This window comes from Acomys minous (assembly GCF_964271855.1).
Source record: "Acomys minous genome assembly, chromosome: 1".
Classification (NCBI taxonomy): domain Eukaryota; kingdom Metazoa; phylum Chordata; class Mammalia; order Rodentia; family Muridae; genus Acomys; species Acomys minous.
Genome location: NC_140483.1, coordinates 85,759,721 through 85,772,563, shown reverse-complemented (window position 1 = coordinate 85,772,563; position 12,843 = coordinate 85,759,721). Strand labels below are relative to the sequence as shown.

Genomic DNA, 12,843 nt, shown 5'->3' with positions numbered 1-12,843 from the left:
TCAGTTGGATCTTGTTCCTGGAAACATGCTAAATTAGATTTGTTTGTATGTGTGTGTGCATGCTAAACTGTCACAGCTTAAAATGTGACACACATTGTTTACCTCCCCTTTTTCTTTTCCATGATTCAGTTGTTTCAAACTGAACACATTGTCTTTAGAGGTGTAATGGTTTTATATCTTATGTAGTCTATTTTGCTTTTATAAAATACTTATGAATTTTTCATTTTATTATTATGTGTTAGAATCCAAATAGATGAATTATTTAGAATGCCCCCAAGATTTTTAAAAACTTACTCTTTTTTAAATATTTTATTAATTTATTCATATTACATCTCAATTCTTAGTCCATCCCTTGTATTGTCCCATTCCTAGATCTTTCCCATTTCCCCTTACTCCCCTCCCCTATGACTGTGACTGAGGAGGACCTCCTCCCCCTGTATATGCTCATAGGGTATCATGTCTAAAAACTTACTCTTAATCCTTATATTCTAGTCACTTTTTAATTGTAAGTTACCTGTAATTTCTAATGAATTTCTGGGTGTTACTGATATCTGTTTACATTTATTTTGAAATAATAGTTTAATTGTTTTTCTCCTAGACTAATTTTATGGCTGAAGTTATATCTTCCATTTTATGAGACAGTTTACATTGTGTTAGCACTTAGGTCTTAGCTCAGTTAATAGCGTAAGGGCATTTTTTCCTTCATTAGCACTTAAAGACAATTAGTTCTGAACGTACTAGGTATGAAGTCTGTATATGAATTATCTCATGTAGTGCTCACATTGAGACTATGAAGCCATCTTACAAAGAATCTAGCATCCTCCTTGTGAAGAAGTAAAGCACAACATAGACAATGAATATGACCCAGATCCACAGTTCACCCAAACTATCTCAAACAGCATGCCATGCTTTCATCCATCCCAAGTACTTCTTTTATAAATATATATTGTAAATGGATTCACTAATTCCATAAGACTTCATGAAAACACACAACACAGCCACAAGTACAAAGTTAAGTGCTTGTAATCTTTGTAGGGATTTATACACATACACACATGGGAGTATGTTAGTTTAGAATAAAACCACTCATTATCAATGGCCATGTAGGATGACTTCAGTATTAAAAACAATGCTGTATAATCTCCTATGCAACTGCAATTCTAATATGATCTGAAAATCTTGTTCAACTAAATAATAAGTTAGTCTTAGAAAATTAGTTAAATGTGATACTAATTCACAGGAAATTATGTTTATGTTGTCACAACTTCAGTATTTTTAAATTAAAAATATTTAAAGATACTCACTGCACATATTTCTTGAAAATTTGTCTATTAAGCATATTATCAAAACAACATGAAAAATACTCCTATTCTAATATAGTGCATATGTAGATAATTCTAAAGAAAGAAACAAGATAAAACAAATTAAAAACTAAATTATTGAAAAACATTCATAGTAAGTTCAAACAATTTATCTTGTATTATTTTTTTAAATGAAGTTCATAATCTTTTATATGTGGTACTGTTAAGCACAATGATAGATAAGAACGATGAGTACTTAGTGCTAACATAGCCTCACATGGTAAATTATTTGCATATCATTGAGAAAAGATAATCAAATGAAATAAAAAAAAAATAAGGAAACTTTGGTTGTTTTTGTAATTGTTCGTACAAAGCAAGAACTGAAGTCAGTACCTACCCAACAGTGTCAGGACACAGGCCAGTATTGCTATCAGGGCGCCGGTGCTAAGACCAGCAGGTAGAATGTATGCCTCTGCGTTGCAGGTCTGAGCTATGCCATCAGCATCACAGTCACAGACTCGGATGGTAAGTGTGTTGGTACTGCTTAGTGAGGGAGATCCACTGTCCACAATGAAAATCGGTAGGTAGTAAACCGACTGTTCCTGTCTTCGAAAGCCATTTCTCCTGGTGAGTATTGAGGCTGTGTTGTCTAGGATGAACAAATATGTTTCAGAAAATTTCTAATGAGCTTTATCTTTGTAAACTTGAAGTCACTCTTTTTGTTTTTCTCCTTAGTAGCAAAACAACTGTGGTGTAGTTTGTTTGTTTGCTTGTTTTGTTTTTTAATATCCCTCAATAAACTTCTTTAGACAGAGATATATATTTGCTATATAATTCATCTTAAGGTATTTCTGCTCTTCGAGAGATAGCCTCCCCCTAGCAAAAAAACAAACAAACAAACAAAAAACAAAAACCCTACCAGTTATAATATAATACTAAAAGTTTTATTACTGAAATTTTTATAAATTATTTCTGTTATGTTTTCACATTGCTAAAATGTATTTATTTATTTATTTTCTTTTTTCTTTCTTTTTTTTTTTTTTTGGTTTTTCAAGACAGGGTCTCTCTGTGTAGCCTTGGCTGTCCTGGACTTGCTTTGTAGACCAGGCGGGCCTCAAACTCAGAGCAATTCACCTGCCTCTGCCTCCCAAGTGCTAGGATTAATGGCATGTGCCACAACGCCCAGCACACATAGCTAAAATTCTAAAACATTTATTTAAAGAAAGATTGGTAAAAGGTGTCATTTAATACATGCTCCTTTTAAGCATCATTTCTGATCCATTCTTTATTTGAAAGATTCCTGAATCAATAAAGTAATGTAAGATACCATCATTTTTATTTAAATAGATGTTTAGTCAGTTATCACTGAATGAGGGCATATATTCTGAGAAATGAGCCAAGACACTTCTAATGTTCACATCATGGTTTACAGGCATAAACTAAGATATTTATGATTTAATTAGGTGATGTAATCTTAGACTACTATCATAGGCATTATTTATCAATGATTGAAAAATATCAATGGAATTATTGAATCATTTTTACATGTCAACTTATTATTAATACTTTCTCATGCAGCATGTTTTTGCATATTTTGTTAATAATACAAATCTTAATTTATATTAAATATTCTATTTTATCTAAGACAATGTATAGGAAGTATAATCCTCTGAAAGGTGATTAATATATTTACATAATTTTAATTTATATTTCAGAAATAAATTTTATTTGAGGGTATTTTTCTATGTAGTTTCTCCTAATAAACTAATATAAGATTACAGGATTCCTAGAGTTTATACTAACTAGTAGGAATGTAAATCAAGGTCATACTGTCATTCAGTAAGCAGATATACTTTTAATTTGATAATCCCTCCAAATAGTTGAAAACTCACTTACTTAATATTAACATAAATAATTCAATAATACTTTAAGGAAAGCAAGTTGAGATCATTTCTGTATTAAGCAGGACAAAGTAATAAGCTCATATTTAAACTGTAGTAAAAAAACTTAATGTATTTTTAGATTAGACAAAATGTAAATATTTTACTGTCATTTTGTATTTAGCATATTTACATATGTGCATATTTTAAGTGGTTTCACTGTATTAAACTATTATACGTGCTTATTTTAAAAATATGAATTGTTAAAATTCATTAGCTGATTAATTAATCATGGAGTTGTTTAGCAATATCCTTTCTGTTGCTGTACACTTAATAATACACAATTTAATTGTTTGCTTCCCACAAGTGTTGATATTAACCATATTTATGAGTTGACAGGAAAGATTCAGAAAGTTGTTTATTGATAATCTTAATGAATGGTATAAAAATAATACACATACAGACAGAGATGCACATATATAGACAGACACAATCCCTCCCATACAGACAAACATGCAAGTTGAGAAGCACAGGCCAAATGCTCAGCATGTGAAAGAAGAACCCTACAATCAAGAAAGAGCTTGCAGAATTGATGATGCTCAGTATTTCCTTCCCTAATGTAAAAGACAAGATGGATAATTTCTACCTATGCTATTGATGCCCTTTAAGGTACAGCTTGGGCAACTTTGGGCTTTCTCTATATGACACAGTAATACTTTCAGCTGTGTGGCAGAATAGATGTCTCATAAATCCTGACATTTTCTTGTACGTGCTATACAGCAATCTTTGTGCTATTGGATTGTGACACATAAGGGATATATTCACCGTCATATTGTGAAGGTCATAGATTCCCCTGTCTGTATCTGTGCTAGATGACTCCAAGAACTGAGCATGAACCTTTCCAGCAATGATTAAGTCAGAGAGTTGGGGATTACCCACTGAGAAAATGTTCTTTCCTTTATATTACTAAAGGGACAACAGAGCATTCTCATTAGGTAGAGGATGGGATCGGGAAGAAATTATTACTTTCAGATTGAATTTTCTAAGCCAAGAACAGAGTTTTTGCGCTAAAGTTGTGTCCTCAGGCAAAAGACTTCCTAAATTTTTTTCTGAAAGCATGTCTGTTTCAGTAAGTCACTTGGAATGTTTATTTTAAAATTAAACTGGTTTCACATGAAAAATCATGATTAACTATCACTAAGTTCTACTGCTTTCTTTAGAATGTTTATGACTATTGATATGTATTAAGCAAAATAGGAAATCTGCTTACAATACTTGTAAAGTGCCTTTACAATAAGAATTATGACATGAGAAAGAATATTTTTATTATTTACCAGTTTACCTTTTCTTAATTAATTAAAAGATTTTTATGAGAGACAGCATAATGACAGCATGGAATAAAACAAATGTGCGTATCTGTTTCACTTAAATGGAAACAATAGTGTTGACATAGCACAGTCTTTAATAGGAATCTTAGCAGGCTGCAATGTAAGATATGGTTTTGATTTTTTAAAAAAAGATACACAGGTTACCAAGAAGACACTTGATACCCTATGAGCATATACAGGGGGAGGAAGTCCCCCTCAGGAACAGTCATAGCGGAGGGGAATAAGGGGAAAATGAGAGGGAGGGAAGAATGGGAGGATACAAGGGAGGGGATAACCATTGAGATGTAACAAGAATAAAATAATTTAAAAAAATAAAAAAAATACACAAATGAGGATGCAAATATCTAGCCATGAGACACAGGCCTAATGTTTTGCATTTGGCTCTATGCCTAAAATGATTTAAAGAGCAGACTCTCCTCTATGACAATAAATCCATGGATAAAAGTTACTCAAGGAAATTATTGCTTTTGCCATTTAATTAATGTCCTTGCCCCTCTTCCAGCCATAATAAGCATTCCTAAGAGGAAAACAAGAATTGTTTAGCTGCCAATGCTGGAAATTGCAAAACTAGCCTTACCTTTGTTGTCTTTCAATGAAAAGTTGTGGTTATTTGTTGCATCTGTTGTTAGGCTGAAGTAAAACTGGTGTCCATTGGATGGCTCATCTTTGTCCACAGCACTGATTTTCTGGATAACCTAGGTAAATGGAATGTAAAAGAAAAAGAAATAGTGAACTATGGTGGGATTTCTACAGCAGGGCATCATAATTTTCCACCTCATCATAATGTCCCCGTAACTTCAAGGAATGTCAATTTGAACTCAATCTAATACAGACTCTAGAAACCAAATCATGTCCTTTTCAAAGTATATGTTTTACCTCAGTTTCGTGAAGCTCAGAAACAAGCTACAGCAATCCCTGCAAACATCACAAGATTCAGAGAGATACAGATGGATAAACCAAAGCTAATTTGAATGCATTTAATTCCTAGAAACTCAAGGTATGTAAACCTTGCTGTGTAAAATAATGTGGGAAACAGCCCAATCATGCTTCATGCGTTTTAATCCTCCTTAAAGGAACCCAGGCCTTTAAATGCATATCAGAGCTTTTTACAATACACACTTTCTCTTCCTGAGGAACTTCATCATCCAACTAAACAAGAATTTGAAAGTTACTTTAATATTAGTTTGAGATACACATCAAAGTGCTAATTTTTTCCACAAGCAAATTGTGAGTTATCTTAAAACTGGGAGGTTTTAGAGGCACCAATTCAAGAAGCGGTTAAGGAAACTGCAAACAAGAAAGAAGTTGGTTTGAAGTCTCTCACCTGGCCTGGCTGAGCATTTTCACAGACAGTGGTTTCATAGTCCATGGCAAACTCAGGTGCATTGTCATTAATATCCAGTATACTGATGGCCACATAGCCTCTCCCCACCTGGGATGGATTCTCTGGTAGATAAGAAAATATTACCTAATAAACTGTGATAGAACACTCACCACACTCTACTGTTTTATTCAAGAAACAAAAAAGCAAGCAAAAAATTTCCTTTTCTTAAGTATATTCTCAAAAAAACCCTATATTTGTAATTATACCATTTGAACTGAACTGCAGATAATCTGACTGATATAAGCTCATTAATTTATTTGTATATATTCAAACATACATTTTAATATTTGAATATAATGGATGAATGTGAGGTATCTAGCTTTATATGTTTCACATGGATATGTACATACATGCGTGCATATAGGCATTCATGTGTGTTCAGTCCTTGATAAAAAAGAAAGTGCTGATTCAGGAATAATGAACCACACAGTTCATCTCAATGATGCCATAGCTCATATTCATGTCGGCATAACCATATCATTTGAACATGTATTATTTGACTATATATTTTAGCAATATAAATATAATTATGCTTTCTTTTAAATTATTTCATTCTTAGATTAAAATTAGTTCAGTGTCAGAACATAAATATCTATGTATATTGGCTTAGATAAATTCAGTAACTTCGGGTCCGGATAATGGCAGTATCTGTGATCTAAATAGAAAGCAATCTTTAGAAGGCAAGTCACACCCACCTTCTTGTACATTTTTACCTTTTGTATTAACTATGTAAATAGCAACACATGGAACCAATAAATCTATACGTATTTTAGTTCTTAGTAACTTGGGACTTTCGAAGGTGTTTTCAATTTAGTCGGGCCACTATTACAGCTTACACTGACCTCAACTCATAAAAATCCATTCTCTATTCTTACCTTGAATCATCAAATTGTCATTTTAAAGCTTTCAACTTACGGCTCTCCATTGCAAGAACAGTAATGTTATGAACAGCATTTGTCTCTCGATCCAATGCTTTGGCTGTAGTAATAACTCCACTGTTGGCATCAATATTGAAATATCTCTCCAAATCTGTGTTTCTGTCAATTGAATATCTAATTGAAAATGTAAAGAAAATGGTTCACATTCATGTTTGTTAGAATCTTCTTATTTTCTATTGAATTCTTAGATGATCACAAAATCCTGCTAATACCAATAATATATGTAATGTTTAAAATTCATGCTATGTAGCTGTAGGTCCACAGAATGTGTGTTTCTTTATCTGTCAAATATTTTGAAATGAAAATTATAGAATGCATTAATCACTTAAGCATGGCTTTGAATGTTCCATCACACCTCCACAAGCATCGCTATTATTGTTTACAATTAATACTAGCATCCATCCTGGATATAGGTCCCTGCAAACTCAAACATATCTAGGTACCTTTTGATCTTATGAGCCTATCAAAATTTGTTTTGACAACATCAACCAAATACTAACACCATTTTTTTCCCACTGGAATCATCACTCAGAAGACTTAACTGGCTTTCCAAGGACATAAAATAAAGTTGAACATATAAAAGTGGATGCTATTTTAGGTGTAAATTTCCATCCTTGGAATTTTAACAATACAAATATTGGTGAACAATCCTGCTACAATTTTATTCTCAGGCCATGTTAATATTCCATCACTAAAACTGCCATCCCATAATAAATTACCATCTTAACATTCCCTCTTAGTCTTCATAATTGAGCTATACAGTGGCTCTTTTTTTTTTTAACCAAGTAATTCAGCAAAAAAGCAAAGAAGTTAAAATGTAATAACAGCAAACATTTTAAGCATGACCAGTAATGATTGACTCAGCTATATTCATGATGAACTTTTAAAGATATTGGACTCTATTTTTTTAATCACCTTGGCTCACATAATGTGTTCCTGTTTCACCTTAATCCTCAATTCTTATAAACTTTGTCTTAGCTTTCCAAAGCTTTTGTATACACTATCAGTTAAAACTCAACACAACTCACATTCTTCCATCCTCTATTCACTATGCCACAGTTCTTTCTCACTAATCAATGTATCACAGCTCTTATTTATTTCACTCCTGTGGAAATGTTACTACATTATAACATCTATGGCTTAAGATATAGGTAGTCCTTTAGCAGATTTTATATTTCTACTTTAGGAATTTTGGAGGAAAATCATGTTGCTGCTTTTCTGGTTCTAATCTCTCATGGGATTGCAGAACTATATTGGCTGCCTATAGGATCATTTGACCTGTCATATTTTGAGACCTATTTCCAAGGTGTCTATTTCCATGATGAATAGCATGGGAATGGTATTACTGACATATGGGTAGTTTACATGATTTCTCTTCATGAGTGTTCTCATGGGAGGAAAGTGGATTCCTAGAGCAAGTTTAAAGAAATCTAGCCAGCTGCAGGTTTTGTTGTTGTTGTTTTGTGTTTATTTTTCCAGAGAGGGTTTCTCTTGTAGTCCTAGCTATCTTAGACTTGCTTTGTAGGCTAGGCTGTCCTCAAACTCAGAGATCTGCCTACCTTTGCCTTTTGAGTGCTTGGAATAAAAGCGAGGGGCATATCACCCACCCCTGTGCAATTGGTAAAAGGGAAAGATTATCTTATAGTTATCATTCAAACAATTAAAAAGGTATTCTGAAGGAAACACTCCACCAATGGAAGACTCCAGTTGTTAAGTAGGTAAATTCATTTCAAAGGATAAATTAAGAATTTATTGAAGGGGTTCAGATCACTACAAGGGAAGTGTTTGTAAACAGATCCAATTGAGAAAGCTGAAGAAAATCTCTAAGATATACAGGTCACTGAACAAGTCCTCAGCCAAATCCTCTGCTATAGAAAAAGTGGAACTGGTATTAAAGAGGGTACATGCGTTACAGGGCATGGAATTGAAAGTTAGAGCTGCTTAATTCTGTTATAACACAGATGATGATATCAGTCCTAGATGTAAATTATGGAGCTTTAAGGAATTCAGAGTTTCAGAGTTCATTTGTACCAATCTTTTCTTGCCATGTGCCCCTTCGCCTTTCTGAAATGGAAAGGTTTACCCTATAACATTGCATAGTGTAAGAATATAACTTAATTTTTCATAATATTTCTATCACAATATAATTACATTATTCCTCCTTTTCAATTTCTTCCCTCCATCTCCTCCCATGCCCTTCCTCTTGCTCAGTTATGAGTTGTCTCAGAGAAATAGTGAACTTTGCACTTTTGAAAAAATATTAATTTCATGTGAGTAGCTCTTATAGATGAACTAGATACACCCTGACTAGGTTGTCTCTTAAGAGACAAACAAAGCCCATTTTGTAGTATGAGTTGGTCATGAAATTTGAACACCAAGAATGAAATATTATTGTTAAATGCAGTAAGTTTTGGTTCAAATAACGGGTAATCTTCATTGTCAACGTGGCTGAGTTTGATAACAACTAGGAAACATTCTTAACTGTCTGAATGTACATGTGTTTCAGGAGAGCCTTAACTGGAGGAGGGAAGATGCACCCTGAATACAGATACCACAGTACTGGCTCAGACTAAATGGAGGAATACATAGGGGCACCAACAACATTCACTCATTCAGGATTGTGACATCCTTGTGATTGTTTGCATTATTTGAACAGTGTCATGCCTTCCATGATATGATGGACTATACATCCTTAAACCATGAGCCAAAATAAACTTTAAGCTTATTATGTCATACATTTTGTCACAGAACCCAGGAAAGTAACTAATCCAACATGCCTTGGCAAGCCTATGATATGGGATACTTTTCTATGGCTGCGATAAGGAGGCATGACTGAGACAACTTATTTTATGAGGTCTTGCAGTTTGAGAAGTTTAGAGTTCATGTTGATAGAGATGAGCTGGCAAGTTAGATAGGTCTAGAGCAGCATCTGAGAGCTCACATGGGTAAAAATATCCCAACTCCCACTTACAGTGACACACATAATCCAACTTGGCCAAACTTCATAATTCTGCCCAAACATTTTCAACAAATGGAGACCTGGTAAGGTTTAACTTCATGCAAACAATGACAACTGTCTTCATCCACTAAGCTACTCTACAACATAAAGAAAAGTTACTTAACCATAAATTATGGATAATTTCTACAATTTTCAGTATCATTTGCTTGTTTGTGTCCAAACTCACTTGACTCACACTATAGCATTTTAATTATTATGGCTCTAATTTCTGAAATTTCATAACTGACTTCCAAGCCTATAGTCATCCTTTTCAGAATTACTTAGAAATTCAAAGTCCTTTATGTTTTGTACAAACTTTATGTTAATCTTATCCACATCTATAAGTAATTCCTGGTGGAGATTTCATTAATCCAAGGAATTAATTTGTAAATATGTGATAATATCACTACTTACAATGTTGAGGCATTAGAATGAAGAATATAAGATTTATATTTGACCAGGTTTCTGTGATAGTTTCTGTTAGTGATTTGTCTTTCCAACCATTTATCAATGCCATATAGGTTTGGCTGGAAATAAATATGTATTGTGTTTTATAATTATTGTAAACTCCAGGTTTCTTATGTCTTTGGTTGTTCCAAACTAAAAAGTGAATGTAAAAATTTGCTTATAGAGTATATTATTGATCATAATTAAATTGTTTGCAAGGAGTATCCAAATACCAGCTGCCATGTTTTTTTCCATGCTAGTTTACATAGGTTTTCCTTCTTTTTCATCCTTACTGATGTAGCAAACATGTCTCAGATGATAAATATAATTTAACATATTTATTTACATTTAATTAAAATATTACTATACCTTTTCCTTTTCTCCAATCCTCCTTTTCTCAGCAGTCTCAGATTGATAGCCTCTTTGATTATCATTATTAAACACACATTCACATACTCCCAAGAGCAAATACAAAATACTACATGCTTAATTAATAGTTGTTTGTATGTACATGATTTTAAGGTTTAAGACCTGAGAACTGACAATATCATTGCCATGATATGTTATTGCTGAAGGAATAAAGTCTCATGAAGTTTTACTCTATACAAAAAAATGAAAGTCAAGTGATAACTGATGAGAGAGAGAGAAAATTAGATGTTCCCAAGGCTAAATACCATGATTATTATCCAGTTTAGTTTTTAGTGGGCTTTCTTTATTTTCTTTTTTTTCCCTCTTCCTTTTTTTGTAAACACAGGTTTTAGCATAGGCTGGATCAGGACTCAGTTTTAATTACGGTTGGTGAGAAATTTTGTTCAAACCTACTGCCTCTACTTGGACTCTAGGTATAGGCTACAACACCCAGCGTTTTTCATATTTTTTGAATTATAGTAGACGTTTTAATTTGTTTACCATCTACAATAAGACTAACTATAATTTAAATGTTCTTTGTATGAAAACATTATATTTTTAGTTTTTCTGTATTTCTTTAGAATCAGAATTAAAAGAAAGATTGTCCTTAATAGTTTTCATCAACAATTGATATGATGATGTGATTTTCTTTGTCTCTTTATATAGAATGCTGTGTATTGAAATATTTACTTTTTTCAAGATAGGGTTTCTCTCTGTACCTTGGCAGTCCTGGACTCACTTTGTATCTCCAGGATGGCCTTGAATTTACAGACATACACCTGCCTCTTCCTCCTGGAGTGCTGGGATTACAGCATATGCCAAAGGTCTGCAAAATGAATTTTTTGGTATGGATTTTATAATAATATGGTGAAATCTGATATAATTTTTCCATTATTTATTTGAAAATATTTTGATGATGATTTTCGTTTGTAGTGTTTACCTACATTTATGAGTGGAATATTGATTTATAGGATCTGTATTTTTTCCTTTGTTCCTATGTTGTCCAGTGTTGTCTGAGATAGATCTTCCTAGTATTTACATAAGAAGCAGCAGATTTTGTTGCTTTCTAGATTTTATTAATTTGTAACCATATTGATTTAATGATATTTTACCTATATCATCACATTTACATAGCATGCTTTGATTTTTTAAAGAAATATTGTTTAATCCACATCAGTTTATTATGTAGAAAAAAATAATGGTAAATGAATCACACATTTGGAGATCTAATGAATAATGATCTTAACCCATACCTATAACTCTTTGCTTTACAGAAAATTCAATATCTACTATCTACCCCAAATTTACAGATGTATTTGTTGTGACAGGACTGGCTGTATTTCTCAGCAACAGGGTTGTTTGTATATGTATGTTTATTCTTCATGTATAAATATATAAATCCGTTGAAATACAGAAACATATAGAGACAGAGTATAAATAATATACACTTTATATGTACCTTATTAAACAATAGAATAACTAATATGAATTGTGTTATGATTATAACAATATGCAATCTGCAATCAAATAAAACCAATATTATAAAATTTACTTATTCATTTTCTTAACCTAATAGTATAATCAATAAGATAATGTCAGTACATTCTTAAAATTTTGCATGCCTTTAAATATGTGAAGTGTTAGGGTTAACATATACATGTGTGTGCATATATATGGGTGGGTAGTAAAGGTTAAGACAAGGCATCTTCTTTAGACATACTCCACTTTATTAGTGTATCAGGCCTGTAGCTGAACTGAACCTGAGGCTTACCTGTTTCTCTCATTTAACTAAACAGTTGTTCTAATATTCCCTAGATTCTTCTGCACATGTTATGATACATACATGTAAGCAATTGTACCCACTTATGTGTTTCTCTTTCCGTGTGGATGCTGAAACTCTGTGCTTTATTCTTTCAGCTTTCAATGCATGGATTTTATCATTGAGCCATGTCTACAGCCTATCAAAATATTTTTGATGAAGTCAGTTTTTCGATGTTTCAATGTGATAGGTTTCATAAAGACATTTTCCTTCTAGATTATTGTGAACTTTGGCTTTTGTATTTAAAAAGTAGAATGGGTACAGAGTTGATATACATTCA

The 12,843-nt window shown here is 32.7% G+C and overlaps 1 protein-coding gene across 1 annotated transcript in view; it reads right to left on the bottom strand.

Moving 5' to 3' along the window:
• The window catches only part of CDH7 (cadherin 7), a gene marked incomplete at its 5' end in the record, with an annotated part of 74,983 nt that overhangs the window by 29,379 nt on the left and 32,761 nt on the right, over nucleotides 1-12,843 (bottom strand). The window contains 4 exons of the mRNA XM_084797821.1: nucleotides 1,699-1,950; nucleotides 5,147-5,264; nucleotides 5,894-6,015; nucleotides 6,869-7,005. Coding sequence (XP_084653947.1) covers nucleotides 1,699-1,950; nucleotides 5,147-5,264; nucleotides 5,894-6,015; nucleotides 6,869-7,005 — 629 coding nt within the window. The remainder of the gene's footprint in view (nucleotides 1-1,698; nucleotides 1,951-5,146; nucleotides 5,265-5,893; nucleotides 6,016-6,868; nucleotides 7,006-12,843) is intronic.